Source organism: Nannospalax galili, unplaced genomic scaffold (genome assembly GCF_000622305.1).
Source record: "Nannospalax galili isolate Female #2095 unplaced genomic scaffold, S.galili_v1.0 scaffold1812, whole genome shotgun sequence".
Lineage (NCBI taxonomy): Eukaryota > Metazoa > Chordata > Mammalia > Rodentia > Spalacidae > Nannospalax > Nannospalax galili.
The window spans coordinates 300812-317222 of NW_008331838.1; the positions used below are offsets into that span (position 1 = coordinate 300812).

General features: G+C 51.3%; 1 protein-coding gene across 2 annotated transcripts; it reads right to left on the bottom strand.

Moving 5' to 3' along the window:
* Positions 1–10486: 10486 nt before the first annotated feature.
* Positions 10487–16405, bottom strand: Rnf187 (ring finger protein 187). 2 transcript variants are annotated; one of them, XR_003848533.1, is made up of 5 exons: positions 16281–16405; positions 15457–15549; positions 12156–12380; positions 11474–11650; positions 10487–11382 (listed from the first exon to the last, which is right to left on the bottom strand). XR_003848533.1 is itself a non-coding variant. In XM_008827019.3 (4 exons), the coding sequence occupies exons 1-4, from the start codon at positions 16341–16343 to the stop codon at positions 11648–11650; spliced, it is 384 nt and encodes a 127-aa protein (XP_008825241.1). In that variant the 5' UTR covers positions 16344–16405; the 3' UTR covers positions 10487–11647. The 2 variants fall into 2 exon arrangements, 1 of the variants encoding a protein (XP_008825241.1); XM_008827019.3 differs by having other exon boundaries at positions 10487–11650.
* Between the last annotated feature and the right edge of the window lie 6 nt (positions 16406–16411).

The window sequence follows — 16411 nt, forward strand, 5'->3', positions numbered from 1 at the left end:
TCAGTGATGAACTGTGACCCAGGTGATTTGTAATACAAATCAACCCTGTCTTAGTTTGTTCTTCATTGCTGTGACAAAACACTCTGACCAGTACCAACTTGGGGAGGAAAGGGTTTATTTGTCTTACATCTCCCAGGTCGCACGCAGTTCATCAGGGAGCCCAAGGTAGGAACTCAGGGCAGGAACCTGGAGGCAGGAGCTGGAGCACAGGCCAGGGAGGAACGCTGCTTACAGGTTTGCTCCCTTGGCCCCTGCTCAGCCTGCTTTCTTATGCAACACAGGCCCACCTGCCCAGGGGTGGCACCACCCACAGTGGGCTGGGCCCTCCCACATCACTCATCAAGTAGATGCCCCTCAGACATGGCCACAGGCCAGTCCAATAGAGGAAATTCCCCGATTGAGGCTCCCTCAACCCAGGTGTGTCAAGTTGACACTAAAGCTATCCAGCACAAACCCTTTCCTCCCCAAGTTGATATTGGTCAGTGTTTTGCCACAGCAATGGAGAAACAAACTAGAACAACCACTGTGACCAGGTCTCCCAGGCCTCATGGGAAGCTAGGAGTGAGCGTGACATCTGTAAATACTGATGAGAATACTGACGAGGGTGTTGATGAGCACACCTGGGGAGTCCCAGGTGGCCCTCTGCTTTTCATAATGTTCCACTATCCTGTTGCTATGGAGTCCCAGTCTCCCTTTAAAATGCCCATTGACCTCTGTACAAATCTAAGCACAGGTCACCTGAAGCTCTTTCCCCACTGTGACAGTGTGCTGCTGATTAAGACTTGTCCTTACACTTTTCTGTCTGGTTCCATCTTTGACACAGGAAAATAGGGTTAAACATCATTTACCCCACACTTTAGGAGTCACCCATTTTAAGAAATCAGAATCCTCTGTTTATTGTGCCTTTTATGTTCCTTTTCATGTCCCTATGACCTGTGTGGGAGGCAATCAAGATTTTAAAGGATTTTCTCATTCTTGGTGTTGCCGGGGTGAGAGCCTAGAACCAGTTGCTGTGGAGTCTACATTCTTCCCAGAGGTGGACACAGTCGAACAACCAGGGATGAATGAAGTAAAGACTCAGAAAAGGGTTAAAACAGGCATCTATTGAAGCAAAAAGTAAAGAGCAAAGAGCTAAGGCCCTTGTCAGCAAGTGGGGGGAAGGGGAGGGGGGAGGGGGGGGAGGTTAGACTGGCAAGATGACTAAGTGGGTAAAGGTGGTTGCCACCAAGCCTGATGACCTGAGCTGTCCACTGACATCCTCTTGCTTACAGTGGCACATAACCATGCCATATAATGCCATATAACTTAAACTAAATGCCAATAATTAAAACGTGATTTTAAAATATTGAGTCAAGCTGGGTGTGGTAACGCACGCCTTTAGTCCCAGAACTCGGGAGGCAGAAGCACGTGAATCTCTGTGAGTTCAAGGCCAGCCCAGTCTACATAGGGAGTTCCAAACCAGCTGGGGCTACCAGAGAGACCCTGTCTCCAGAAAAAAAAAAAAAAAAAAATTATGATGAAGGATTTGAGCCAGATGTGGTGGCAAACACCTTTGGTCCCAGTACTTGGGAGGCAGAGGCAGGAGGATTTCTGTAGGATGGAGGCCAGACAGACCCTGTCTCATTAAAAAAAAAAAAAAAAGAATGTGTTGGTTGCTGGTGTGAACCCCAAAGTTAGGCACCTGGCTAAGCTTTATAACCTCTTCTAATGAAAAGTTGTTTGGCAGGAGAGGAATATTATTTATTTTTAAATTATTTTAAGTATTGCTAAAATATGTCCGCAGCTGTGGTTGTCGTTCATGTCTATATTCATTATCCAGGGCATTTTTTTTTCTTTTGTCATCAACTTATTGAGCTGTGCCCCACTGTTATCAATAAAATACTGTTAAAGTATTCTCGAAAATAATGATCACGGGCAGGCGTGGTGGCGCGCGCCTTTAGTCCCAGCACTTGGGAGGCGGAGGCAGGCGGATCTCTGTGAGTTCAAGGCCAGCCTGGTCTACATAGTGAGTTCCAGGCCAGCTGGGGCTACGTGGAGACCCTGTCTCAAAAAGACCAAAAAAAAAGGGGGGGGGGGGGGGAATATCTTTGGGGCTGGAGAGATGGCTCCGCAGTTAAGAGCACTGACTGCTCTTGCAGAGAACCCAGGTTCGATTCCCAGCACCCACATGGCGGCTACAAACCGTCCTTAACTCCAGTTCCAGGGGAATCCAAAGCTCTCTTCTGACCTCCGCGGCACTGCACAGCTCGGGTGCACTCACAGACATGTAGACAATACACTCATGCACATAAAATAGAAATAAGTCAAAAAATTTTTTTAACGATCACAGTTTATGTGGAAATACAAAACTGCCAATTCTCTATTTTAACACCCTGTGAGGCTTTAAAGTCCCAGGCGAGGGGGCAAAACCGCAGCAGGCTGTAAGAACCGGAAGTGTTTGATTCAGTCTCTCGGCAGACTTCCGGCAATAGAAATGGGCTGCAACCCAGAAACCTTAGGAGGTAAACAGCGCGGTAGGCACAGGCGCCACGTGGCTTCTGGAGGCGGCGAACAGCCAGGAGACGCTGTGGTACCCATTTTCCCCAGAGAGGGCGCCAGATCCAAGGGCGGCGTTCGGCCAGGAAACTGCGGACCTTGCCTTTGCGGTTTTCAATTTGGTCCGAAAGTTGCCTCCAAAGAGGGCAACCGTGCTACGGGCGACTGAGGTTTCTGCCCGCGCAGTGCTGGGGTCCGTGGTCCCGCGCTTTGTGTAGGGCCTGTTACCACCAGATGTTGGAGCCAGGGTGATGGCAAGTGTTGGCCTCAGTGGTGCGGCTCTTGGCCAGGCCATTTGGGGGATTTTACCATCCTAAGAGTGGAGGTGCTGAGCCCGCGGGGGTGTGACTTCAGTTAAGAGGCCCCTTGAGATGGGAAAGGTTCTAACTGCCCCAAGACCGGTGTTGACCATGAAAACCAAGCTGTGGTCAAACCCAAAGGGTCTACGTTAGAATAGTCCTTACCTTTCAAAGCTTGCAGAGTCCTGGGACAGCAGTCTTAGTCTTGAACAGAGCCGACCGAAGCACCTGGGCGCTACCGAATGTGCACGTGATGGGGTGCAAGGCGCTGGATTGGGGAGGTTAAGTTTTGCAGGTACAGCCAAATAACAAAAGCCCATACAGTTACTTGGCTTACAGCATCAATAACACAGTTTGAGTTTGTGTGGCCTTTTCAAGCTCAGGTAGCCCATGTTCGCATCAAAATCACTTTGTAGCCGATGATAGCTTTGAACTCGCCTCTCCCTCCTAGGTACTGATTTTTATTCCAGTAACAAGTGAAGTGACATCATTAAAGCTGACAAATCACGAATTTGTCAGTGAAGAAAAATCACAACTTAGGCCATGCTTTCCCCAGATATGACATAGGATTTGATAGCCCTGGACTGATCCCCTTCAAAATGGCTTTCTCTAGGTCAGAGGCATGGAAGCCTGGCCCCAAGCAGGGGCATCACTGACCCACCTGAGCAAAGGGTGTGGCCCCCACTGCCAGCTAGCAAGGAGAGGCCAGCTGCAGCATCCAGCCTAGGAGAGGACAGGCGTTTGGGTGACATTGCCCTCATCTGAAATGGTTCTAGACTCTCTCTGACCCTGAGAATCTAGATGTTTTTGACTATGGAGCACCCCTGACATGGCAGAAAAGCAGCCAGTTGTAAGGAGTGATGCTTGGAGACAGACACACCAGGTGACAAACCAGGAGGAAATGGCATCGTGGAAAAGCTGCATTGCATGACCTGGATGACAAGTCTCTTGGCGACTACAGAGTGACCCAGAGACTCGTAGCTAAAAAAGTGAGGCTCCCTCGGTGCCTGGAGAGAGCGAGGTTCTAGTGAGTTAATGTTTATGGTGTGTTTGTGACACAGCCTTGCTAGGCAGCCCAGAACTTCCTCTGGCTTTAGCATCTGAGTGCTGGGATTCCACCTGGCCCCGAGGCAGATTTGGAAAAGCAGCTGTGCTGAGCCTGACTCCTGGCAGTCTTTCCTTTCCCTTCCTGTCCCTGGTTCTGTTTATTCCTCACTGAACTTTCCTGATATTTCTAGGTATTGAACCCTACCGTCACATTTGGCCTGTGATAGTGTCATGGTTGACAGGTATTTTCCATGCATCATGCTGAACACCTTGCAAAGCATAGAGACAGACTCATGGAAGGTGTTTGGTGTGAGCCCAGGGGGGATGGAGAATGCTTATAACACAGCTTACACTTGAGCCCCAGCTCGCTCCCTGCCAGTGCAGAAAGCTAACAAGGGTTCAGGGTCTTGACAGCACTGACCAGCTTTAAAAGATGCTGATCAGCTCCTGAGTACTGCAGGGTCTTCTGGGCCTATGGCTATCTGTAGCCCTTATCAGTAAGTATTCCTCCCCCTGGACAGCCAGTCAGAAGCTGCATCCTTCTCTAGCTATTTGGCAGGAAGCCCAGGACAGACACTGAACACACCACGTTTGATCGTCTCCCACCATCCTTGCTCTCCCAAACACAGGAACTAATTCTTCTGCTTTCTATAATTGGCATGGTATCATCACAGGGCAGGCTGTAACTGCACATACACAGGAAAAGAGTTGTCATGTCAGACGCCGGACCTGGTAGCACACACTTGTAATCCTGGTACTTGGGAGGCTGAGACAGGAGGATAACAAGTTCAAGGGAAGCCTGGAATATGTAGTAAGACTTTTTAATGTTGTATAAATGTCAACTTTCTTGTTAATGTTTGTCAATGCTTCTTTGTTAAAGTTAAAATTTCTTGAAAGAAAATCAACCTGTGGCTATGAAAAAGACTGGTGGGGCTGCCAGCCATAAAATGTCTGCTGGACCACTGAGAAGACTCAGTGAGAAAAGGCACTTGCCACCAAACCAAACAATCCAAGTTTGGTATCCGGGACCCACAGGTGGAAGAGATCCGAACCTCCAAGTTGTCCTCTGACCTTCGCGCACGGACACATCATGTTGTTGGGCATGTGAATGCACACGCATGCACACACAAATGCAGAAAAATTTAAAATGTCTCTATCAGTGAAAGAGGGCATGACGTGGAGGTGCCATATGGCTGGAAGGCACACAGGAAGCAGTGCCAGAGGACAGTGGTTTTATCTGGCAAGATCAGGAGTGCATTCCTATCTGGGGCTGGAGAGGCTAAGAATACTGCTTTTCCAGAGGACCTGGATTCAGTTCCTGGCACCTACTTGGCAGCTAACCATCCATAACTCCAGTTCCAAGGAATCTTCCCCTGCAGGCATTGCATACATGTAGTGCACTTACATGCAGGCAAAACATTCATACACATAAATTTTTTAAATCTTAGTTTACTCTTTTTAAAGGTATTTTATTATTTTTCATGTGTATGAGTGTACTGCCTGCATGTTGTATACCCATGTTGAGCAATGCCCATGGAGGCCAGAAGAGGGCATTGGATACCCTGGAACTGGAGTTATGGGTGGTTGGCAGCTGCCATGTGGGTGCTGAGCACCTAACCCGGGTCCTCTGCAAGAGCAGCTGTGCTCTAACCACTGAGCAGCCTCTCCAGCCCCAAGACTGTATTACTATAAAGAGAGGGAATCTAGAATAAGGCACTCCGCGGAGCTGAGCTTGGCTTTCCACCACAAAAACAATTCACATGGGTAAATTCAAATGCAGACATACACAACTGGCCCTTGACACCCATGCAGACAGATTCTGAAATCCGTAGATGATGAGGTCCTGATATAAAATTGCGTATTTGAATCCGAGATCCGTCAGGTCTAAGAAATACCAATCAAATGAGGATGCTATGTGAACCATTCTGTACTGTCACTTAGAGTATGATGACAAGAAAGGTCTGTACACATTCAGTCCGCATCAGTTTTCTGCAGGCTTAGTTGACTTAGGAATGTGAAACTATCTGTGGAGGACTAATTTTGTGTGCATGATAATGACTGGTTAACCCTGAGGCTGCCTACCCGAGGTGGGTCTCACTCCTGACCAAATGAGGGGAAAAGGTGCTCCCATCTCAGCACAAACTCAGATTTTGAAGCAGGCCACTGCAGCTGGTTCCCAACCTTCAAGCCAAGATGCGTGAGACCGTTGTCTAGACTCATCTCCCAAGATGGTCTGCTTCCCTTCAACCCCATGTGTTATGTGGGAGCCTCCCGCTTCCCTTCAACCCCATGTGTTATGTGGGAGCCTCCCGCTTCCCTTCAACCCCATGTGTTATGTGGGAGCCTCCCGCTTCCCTTCAACCCCATGTGTTATGTGGGAACCTCCCGCTTCCCTTCAACCCCATGTGTTATGTGGGAGCCTCCCGCTTCCCTTCAACCCCATGTGTTATGTGGGAGCCTCCCGCTTCCCTTCAACCCCATGTGTTATGTGGGAGCCTCCCGCTTCCCTTCAACCCCATGTGTCATGTGGGAACCTCCCGCTTCCCTTCAACCCCATGTGTCATGTGGGAACCTCCCGCTTCCCTTCAACCCCATGTGTCATGTGGGAACCTCCCGCTTCCCTTCAACCCCATGTGTCATGTGGGAACCTCCCGCTTCCCTTCAACCCCATGTGTCATGTGGGAACCTCCCGCTTCCCTTCAACCCCATGTGTCATGTGGGAACCTCCCGCTTCCCTTCAACCCCATGTGTCATGTGGGAACCTCCCGCTTCCCTTCAACCCCATGTGTCATGTGGGAACCTCCCGCTTCCCTTCAACCCCATGTGTCATGTGGGAACCTCCCGCTTCCCTTCAACCCCATGTGTCATGTGGGAACCTCCCGCTTCCCTTCAACCCCATGTGTTATGTGGGAACCTCCCGCTTCCCTTCAACCCCATGTGTTATGTGGGAACCTCCCGCTTCCCTTCAACCCCATGTGTTATGTGGGAGCCTCCCGCTTCCCTTCAACCCCATGTGTTATGTGGGAACCTCCCGCTTCAGTGCGGCAGGAGCTTCACCGAATGCCGTGACTGTGGGCGCCTCTTGTCCTGAGCTACAAAGCGAACCACTGCCTGGTTCTACCTTGCAAGGATTCAGCCTCTTACTCCAGCCTCTGCCCCTCCCATGACTTCCATCCTTTAGTGGAGCAGCACTTGCAGTGTGACGATGCCCTGGGAGACTGGATATCAAGTCACTTGGCAACTCCGGGGTTTCCATGACAGTTGATAAGGTGCAGTCCACTGTGATGGACTTCATTTGGCCACGGCCTCTTCAAAGAACCAGGAGCTCTATCTAGAATTCTTGATGGAGTAGCTTACAACACATGGGGGACAGAGCTTTGCCAACTAGGGGGCAGTGGGGTTACATGTGGCTTTGGTGGGCTGACCCAAACAGAATCCACCAGTGCCTTTTGCAGGCTTCCCAGCCAACTCCCAGCAGGCCCTTTAAGATCCCTCATCAAGGGAGTAAAGGTCCATCCCTTGGGTTCCAAAGGACCCAGGGAAATCAGTCCACATCCCTGCACAGTATGCTTGCTCACCCTCAGCTGGGGCCCTTCTGCCCTATGCAGAAACAAGCTTAAACAGTAACATAGGGCGGCATATTCTGATTTGTTCATGTCTCATTAGGGTCTCGGGTGGGTGCTGCTGCTCGGAAGGAGGGGGTCCAGTCATGCCAGGGGTGTAGATACAAAACAGCCTCTCCTAACCGCCAATGGAAGCGGTCCTCTTGGCAGCCAGCAGCAGCCCTGTAGAGCACAGGTGACCAGGCATCTGGGGTAGGGCAGTGTGCCGCAGGCTTTGTCGCCTACAAATCCCCTAACTGCACATTCCACCCTCGTGACTGACTTGATTTAGAACTTTGTCTCACAAGTTACCCAGCTCCAATGTAAAACTCCCTTAAGGAAATACAGCACCTCACTTGTGCACCAAGTGTCAGGCACATGGACCATTCCTTTGCTGTCTGTGGAAGCCTCCCTCTCCCAGAAATGTTCCCTATCCTTTGGTTATTTTGTGGCCTTCTACCCACTCCAAGCACTACCCTTCCCTTGAGGAAACTAGGTGGATGTGGGTACCAGCCTGACCTCCTGACATCAGCTTCCTCTACCCTCAAGTAACTGAGGTAACGTCAGAAGAGGGCGTGAATCACAGTTCACACAGCAAGTTCTTGAGAGTACCCTGCCTCACAGTGAGTCCCAAAGGGGAGTTAAGAGCGAGCTGAGCAGGTGCTGCCCCAGACCCATTGGGTCTTAAAGGCCCAATTAAACAACGTGCACAGTGGAAATACTGAGTAGTTAGCCGTTTGTGGGCTCACAACTGTGGAGTCAATCAGACACACAAAATAACCAAGGATCTGTACTGTACACTGCTGCCTCATCCCTAAATACAGGATGGATGCACATCACTGATGTTCTATTAATCACTAGAAGTAACCTAGAGATATCTGTGGGGTACCAGATGCCATACACACATGAAATCAAATACCCCATTTCAGGCCAGGAGCCAAGTGCCTGTAGGTTCTGGTACACGGGGGTCCTGGAACCAGTCCTCTCAGTGGACGTGGCAGAACCATGTATTCTTTACCAGCACTGGCCCCCATGTTTTACCATACATACCACGTGTAAGGCTCTTCGCCAGCTCTACTCTATCCGCACAGGATACCGTCGAGAAAACCCAAACGGTCAGACTGTCCTAGAACCTGGTTATCTTCCAGATAGGGAAGGCCCCAGGGAAATCAATTTCCCTTGCTTTCTGGAGGGTGGGTGCCGAGGTGGGGAGACAAAGTTCTGCTGTAGCTGGGGCCGGCATGCACCTCATAATACCTGCCTCAGCTTCCTGTGCAGCACCAGCTCTCCTAGCTGTTCTCACCTTGCAATCCTGCATGGTCCTTCTTAAATTGTTCTGCTCATTCCCACACCCCGTCCCACAAGAAACCAGCCCTTCAGGTTCCATTTATGCCCAACATGATCTTCAGCATATCCAACCTGAAGGCTGTGAGCCACAGCCCAACACAAAATGGTACTTATTTTACAATGTGAACAGGTTGGACACATTCGTATGGGCTGTTAGCATGCACTTTTAACCTTGGCCATGGTGTTAAGACTACATGGTATTCTGAAGCCCCACTGATGCAGAACCTGTCCAGTTCTCACCATGACTCAGCTCTATCTTCCATGACCCTTCCACCTCAATGAAGGGCCCACAAACGCCTGTCCTGTGATGGTGCAGTATGGAGTGTGCACCACCCTGAGGACCTGGGAGGGGATGTCACCTGAATACTCCACCAGGGGTAGAACTACTGGTCCTTGGGTCACTGTGCCCTAATCTGGCAAACTGACAGCTGACATGCAACTAGCAAAGGTGGGTGGTGGGATCCTGTCCCTGGGATTCTACCCTTTGGCTTCTGCGATGGATGGATGGTGCCCTCAGAAGTCAATGAAATCCCAGGGGTCTTTGGGAAGCAGTATAGTAAAAAGGAGCCTCACAATGGAACTAGTGCCCTATTAGGCACCCCTGTGCCTTGTGAGAACACAGCAAGGGTATCTGTGAGCCAGGAAGTAAACCTACCAGACACACTGCCACCAAACCTGATGCAGAAAATCAGCTCCCCAAAGGCACAACAGGACAAAGTTGGCCAGTGCAGGGAAGAGGGAGCCAGGGAGGGAGGAGCTGCTTTCTCTCCAGTGAGTAACTGGGGCACGATGTGGTCAGTCCTGGTGCTTAGGAGTTGAGGTCCAGACAGTGGGGAGGTTGTGGGAGTCTGCCCCTGTGCCAGCCACCTGGGATGCTGTTGGCAATGGTATGATGAGCTAGAGCCCACTGAGTGGCAAGCAGAGCCGGGGGCGCAAAGTCAGGTCTTTCTCAACACAGGACTGCTTTCACACATCCAGTACAGCGATCTGTGGAGTCACAGGGGCAGAAAGAGCCCTGGAGCATGTCTACCAGGGGTCAGGGGTGCTAACTAAAGCACTCTATACTAAAGCATTCTAAGGAGGTCATGTTGTTTTCCCAGGCCAAAACTGAGATCCCAGGGACAAACTTATCCCTGCTTCTGACCTACAACCAGACAGCTGGTCCCAGACTGCCTGTCTTCATCTGCTGTTCAAGAGCTTCACAAACCGATCAAGTTCCAACTTCAATTTCTGTCCCCCACGGAGGTCACTTGGCCACACTGGGGACTATTCTGTCACCTACAGCCCTGTTCTTGCCTTCCCATTTTGTCCTGGGACCCATGGAGAAACTGGGCTGACAGCCACTCTGTTACGTAAGTAAACTGGCCTACCATCCTCCAGCTAACCTCAGGTGCTGTCTGGGTACCTGGCCAGGCCTCAGCAGGACCCCATCAGGTAGGCTGGAGACCTTCACTCTGATGTCTTCTCTTGGTCACTCTCTAGCCACTATCCCATCCTGTTCCCTGGACACAACACCCACAGCCCAGGCTGTGTTCTGGGTGGAGTTCAACCTCTCCCCAACTGTCTCAGTGACAAAGTTCACAAGTATCAGAGGTAACTCTGGAGACTGACCAAGGGCAGCAAAAGCAGCTGTGCAGACAGACCTTAGGAGGGATGTGAAGCAGACAGGCTGGAGTAAACCACTTTATTCAGCACTGAGAACCCAGCCCACCCAGGAGTTGAGCTAGATTCAGTCACTACACCCAAGGCCAAGGCCTTCTAAGGACAGAAATGGTCATCCACTGTTGCATTATCCCCACAACAACATACTTGGGGAGCGAGACTCCTAAATAGGTCCACCTCTTCGACCCCTGACCTGCTTCTGTTCACTCTGCTGGGTTTGGTTTCCTGGACTAGATATCTATACACACTACGCTGCAGGCAACCATGCTACTGCTACGTCACAAGGTTTGTGAAATTCACCTACTGGAGGAAATATGAGGGGAGAAAAAGCCACAGGTAGAGCAAGGTGAAGCACCAGCCAACCTGGAGACCCACGGCCGGCCTGGAGACCTAGAGACGTTGCGCTTACCTCTCTTCTGCACAGAGGGTCCCTCTGATGAGAGAAGAAAGACATTCCAGGGATGGGAGGAAAAGAGAGGACAGAGCTACCAGGACGTGGTACAGCAAGACCCAAGGAGACACCCTCTAGAGGGCCCAAAATGCTCCAATTTCTCAAGAGTCAAGTCCAGCCATACCTCATGCATCTCCTTTCCCTGGCAGTAGCCCCAAATCTGACTGTAACTGGCATGCTGGGACCTTGCTGAGGGATCTCCTGCTGTGAGGGAACATCTGATGGACCAATCAAATCTTGGGCACCTTGGGAAGGTTCAGGGGCTGGTTCCCTTGATAACACAGCAACATCCCAACACTCCAAGTCCTGAGCCTCAGCTAGACAAGAACCAGGGCTTTGGAACCGTGCGATGCAGGTTCAGACAGGGCTGGGATGCACAGGGAAGGAGTCCCAGGACTAGTCTCTGGTAGGGACTGGTACAGCCCTGAGCATTCACGCCCTGAAGAAAACCAAAAACACTCTGCTGAGACATGGAACTATGTGGATGACCAAAGGCAGGGGCACCTGTGATGCTCCATCCCGGGCCTCACCCCGGGCCAATGTGCTGTCTGTGCTGACGGAAGGAGATAGGGATCCAGCCAGGATGGAGGGTGATGTCAGGCAGAGGGGGCCTGAGAGGTGCAGGCAAGGCTGCTGCAGGCCAGCTGTGGACTGTGGTTCCTTCTGTCTCGAGCTTCAGGGGCCAGCCTGCTGGGTCAGGACTATCACTGTAGGGGAAAGAGAGGCAGAGACAGAGAAACAGAGAGGGGCACAAAGATGGAGATGGTGAGGCAGACAGAGACACATGGGGCGGTGGGGGTGAGAAAGGAGACAGAAAGAGACAGAGACAGCGGCTTTCCTAAGCACAACATACCCAGGACCCAGGTGGCTGCCGTCCTCAACTGAACCTCTGCTTGTGTCTTCAAAGCTGTATGGCACCAGTCACCACTGGACTGTAAAGCCCAGAGCTGGCTAACCCTCACCTACAGGTTGCTGCTGATTCTGCAGCTGAGGCCCAGGCTCAGAATGTCCAGGAAGCTGGCATTGGTCTCAGGTATTAGCCCAGCCCTTGGGGCAGAGGTGAGGATGGGAGAAGACCCCAACTGTCAGCCCCAGGCTGCAGCAGGAGCACGGCAGGCTCTGGCTCCAGCCCTGCCTCTGGGCTAGTCTCCCTCCCACTGGGGCTCTGAGGTCATGTGGATAGGCCACCACTCCACCCTGCCCCAGTGGTACCTGCAGCAGCATGCTGAGGCCCAAGTTGCGGTGCTTCTTCTCCAGCTCTGACACAGCCTGCAACAGGGACCGGAAGCGCTCTGCTGGGTCAGCTTGCTCATCGTCCTCGGAGGTGCCCTCATCCTTCTCAGCCTCCTGCAAAAAGTGCTCCTCCTCTTCCGCAAAAAAAGCCCGCAGCTTCTTGTAGTCGGTCAGGGCCTTCTTTCTTCGGTCCATAACATGGCCCTGCAGGTTGAACAGATGGGACATGGTGTCACCCCAGCCCACCCCCACTGCTAGCAAGTCCAAAGAGAACCCTGTTCTCTCTAAAAGGAACTAAGAAATATGATACCCCAAAATATGTTGCCTGGGTATTCTGGATTCAAGTACTTCAAAAATAGCAAGTGAGAAGATTATGACGTCCCTGTTTTCCAAAGTGAAATTTCCAGTTTGGAAGATGCCCCTCTGTCGCCCCCATGGTGATGTGAGCTTGGTCCCACTGTGGTGAAGTAGAGAGGACAGGGCCCTTAAGAGGCAGAGCCTAGGGGAAGCGGTTAGGTCACTGGGGGTGTGCCCTCGGAGGGGTTAACGGAGGTTTGACAGGGCACCAGCTGGTCCCCAAGGCAGCAAGCTGTTACAGAGCACTCTCAGGCTGTGGCTTCTGCCTCACCCCCACCAGAGACCAGCAAATCGAGCCTCCTGATCTCTGACTTTCAGCCTGGGACGTGGAGCTAATGAAATTATCTTCTTTACACCAGTACTTAGACTTGGGTATTTTTTATTACAGCAACAGAAAACAGGCTAATACACCCTCTCCCTGTACCAAAATGAAGGACATCTCACCATCAAGGACAGAAGACTGGGACAGTTCCACACAGACCTTGTTAAAATGACTCTTCTATGAGCCCCAACTTAAATCTCCTTTTCACAACATGCAGTTTTCTGTCAGACGCAGCATATTAGTTTAGATTCTGGCTGCTGCTTTCAGTTTGTTTCCTCATGAGGCCTCCCATGCTACTGAATTTGTATCACTGAATGTGTATGCTTGTCTCCTGTTGAGCCATCTTATGCCAATTCAATTCCAGAGCCCAGCCTGGGACTCTGAGAAGCACTGCTTGGTTTCCCTTGCAATGCTGTTCACACTCAAGTCCCTTCTACAAAATAGCACACCATGTGCGCATAACCTACCTGCACCCTTCCACGTGTTCAAAATCATCTCTAGGTAACATAGCATCTAATACAATGTAAATACTATGTGAAGAGTTATTTACCATACCGTGAGAAAAAGAGAAGTCTACACTTGTTAGTACAACCACACAACCATCTCAGGCCTACTGTTTGCGCTTTTTTGTTTTGCGTGATCCTAGGGATTGAATTTAGAGACTTTCACAGGCTGGACAAAACTTACACCACCAATCACATTCCCAGGACCCCAATTACATTTCCGACTAGAGGTTTAAGTCCTCAGACAGAGAACCACAAATACAGTGCTTAGTTAGTTACATGTAAAAACCTTCCCACCTCTGAACCCTATGGGTCTGTCTAGGACTAACATCCTGTCAGAAAACACAGCCATCTTTCCAGCCACTTTTCCCGATTTAACATTCAGATAAAAAAAAAAATCCATCCATCACCTTTCAACCAATGCCTAACCCAGACAAAAGGGTAGAAAAGGACACCCCTCCTGACTTCACCCAAATCTTCATCTAGACCTGACCTACAGGATGCAGGACTGCAGAAATCATGGTTGTTGGAGTTTGCTGAAAGGATATAAATGCTTTGTCTGGCCAGCTCTCCCTTTGCATACAGGACTTGACCTTCACATTAAAAGCCCTTATCTGCTAGAACTTGTCCTTGGGATGATACTGGGCGGTTAGAAAGCTGAAGTCCCCAAAACCTTCCAGAATCACCTGCACTCAGGGGCTTGTACTGTTCAGAAAGGCTACGGAGGGCAGCATGTGCTGTCAGGGTCTGACTGGCATTGCGTACCCCATCTATCACCTATGACTGTCTAAGGGAGGTCACAGGGGAGTTCAGAAGGCAAAACCCCATGGGGAAGGCCTAGACCGAAGCAGTCTCTACGTTGTCCTGCCCTCCTCTATCTAGAACCCCTCCTCCTCAAAGCCCAAAGGATGACTCTGACCTCCACTTGTATCTTGGAGCTGGTCAGTAACTCTCTGACCCACCCATCTCACAGGAGATCCTAAGACCACAATACAGAAGGACACTGCCCCAAGCCTGGGAAGAAGCTAAACAGCCTGCACAGGCAGCTGTGAGAGTCCCTGGCCTGCTGGAGACCGAGCTCACCTTCAGTCCAATCCTGTTCTACATGGTTGATCCTGCTCAGTACATCCCAGAGCCTCAGGCCTGTGAGGTGAAGACTCGATCAGCAACGCGGTAAACCTGTTCTGCTTTTCCCTGCCTAGCCTGTCCTCTAACACCAGGGTGTCAGCCATGATTCATATGGACAGGATGTGCTTCTACTTGTACCTCAGGCCTCCATGAAGAAGTCAAAGGTCGAGTTTAACCCACAGGACAGAGCACTGCAATGGAGTTAGGACATGGCTTCATTGAAAGCCATCTGAGGGCTTCAGACCTCTCAGTCACCCAGTGTGCCATGGTTTTATATTTTAAAAAGAGGTGGATGGGTGTTGCAGAAACTGTTACAGATTTTAGTGTACAGAAGGAAAACTACACCAGAGCTAATGCTTGGTATTGTTGGCAAGTAACCTCAACTGTACTATGGCAGCACCTTGGTGTCTAACACCATGGAAGGAACCAGAGGAAAGCAAGGTGCTAAGCACTGACTTTGTGTCCCCCTAAGTCCCTTGCTGAAATCTTCACCCCCAGGTAATAGTGTCCATTGGTGGGCCTTTGGAAGGTGGTTAGGTCACCAGGGAGGGCTTACATGATGAGTCATCAGTACTCTAAGAGGAACCCCAGAGTGCCTGTCCCTTCCTCCATGTGAGGTCACAGAAGGGGCCACCTCTAAACCATAAAACAGTCTCACCAGACATGGAATCTCCACAGCTTGACCTTGGACTTTCGTTTCCAGAAACATAGGTGCCTGTGTTTTGTTTTGTTTTTTTTAACAGCAGCCAGGAAACTTAGCAAGTTCCTCTGGTAAATAACCACTGTTCTCAGAATCAAGAGTAATACAAAATGTCCTATGTAGAGAAGGAAGCTGGACTTTACCCTGCTGACCTACAGCTAGATCACATCCTAGAAAAATACTCTGGATTTAAGATTAAGTCCACACAGAAGCCCCTCCTCCAGCCAGCCGAGCAGATGCCCAGTTCCCAGCATCCAGTTAAACACTTGCCTTCCACACAGCAGCCGCTGACTCTGCCTGCCCATGCAGGTCCCGGGCATCGTTTAAGTCCTTCCTCATGATTTCCACGGACCCCTTATTCTCCTGGTAGAGAGAAGCTGGTTACAGGGGGTGGGCAGAAGGCTCTAGACACCCATATCACTAGCCCAGACACACCTGCCACTTCCACTACTAATAGTAGGTTCTGTCCAATGGCAGGTGTCACATGCAATGGCCAAGACAGCATGGCAGAAAAGATTCTAGAATGGGGTGGAAAGGTAGTTGGCAGGCAGGAGCTCAAACTCAGGGCTTCACCACCAAGGAGGGAGGTCGGGCCTGCCTCAATGAAGTCATTCCCCGGTAGGAGGGGAGCTGATCTATGCAAAGAAGAGGCGGGAGAGGTTGGGGGGCGGCGGAAAGGTTAGGCAGACCAGACAAAACTCCCAGAGGCGATACAAAGGGGGGGGGGGCACAATAGTCTGGAGGCGGGGTGGAGGCGGAGTAAGAGGATAGGGTACAGGCAGGCCAGAGACCTGGTAAGGTGGGGACAGGGAGCTCTAGACGTGGAAATTGGGAAACACAGCAGGGTCCAGGAGAGATGGGGGGAGCACGACAGAACTTACGGACCCCAGGAGGCGAGGGCTCCGGGGACCACAGGAACCCCGGAGCGGAGAAGGTACAAGAAAGCCGTAGGGCACTGGGGATCCGGGCTGGGAAGGGCGCAGGACACGGGAGGGGCCCGGGGCAGGGAAGGGGTCGGAGCACTGGAGACGCTCCCGGGATAGCTCGGCCCCGGGCTGGGCAGAACGCAAGGCGCAGCCGCCCCGCCCGCGCACCTTGCCGCGCAGCGCCTTCCTCCACCGCGGCTCCCACTCGGGCGGCTCCGGGCCGGCGGCCATGCGACAGGCGGCGCACAGCGGGTCCCCGTCCGCGCGGCACAGCAGCTGCAGCGCCGCCTCGCTGGCCG

Excerpts from the sequence above, each read along its gene's own strand:
- Rnf187 (XM_008827019.3), bottom strand. The coding sequence starts at position 16,343 with ATGGCCGCCGGCCCGGAGCCGCCCGAGTGGGAGCCGCGGTGGAGGAAG. Across the intron at positions 15,550-16,280 it reads GGAAGGCGCTGCGCGGCAAG|GAGAATAAGGGGTCCGTGGA; the intron begins GTGCGCGGGCGG and ends TCTCTCTACCAG. Across the intron at positions 12,381-15,456 it reads CAGCGGCTGCTGTGTGGAAG|GGCCATGTTATGGACCGAAG; the intron begins GCAAGTGTTTAA and ends TTCAACCTGCAG.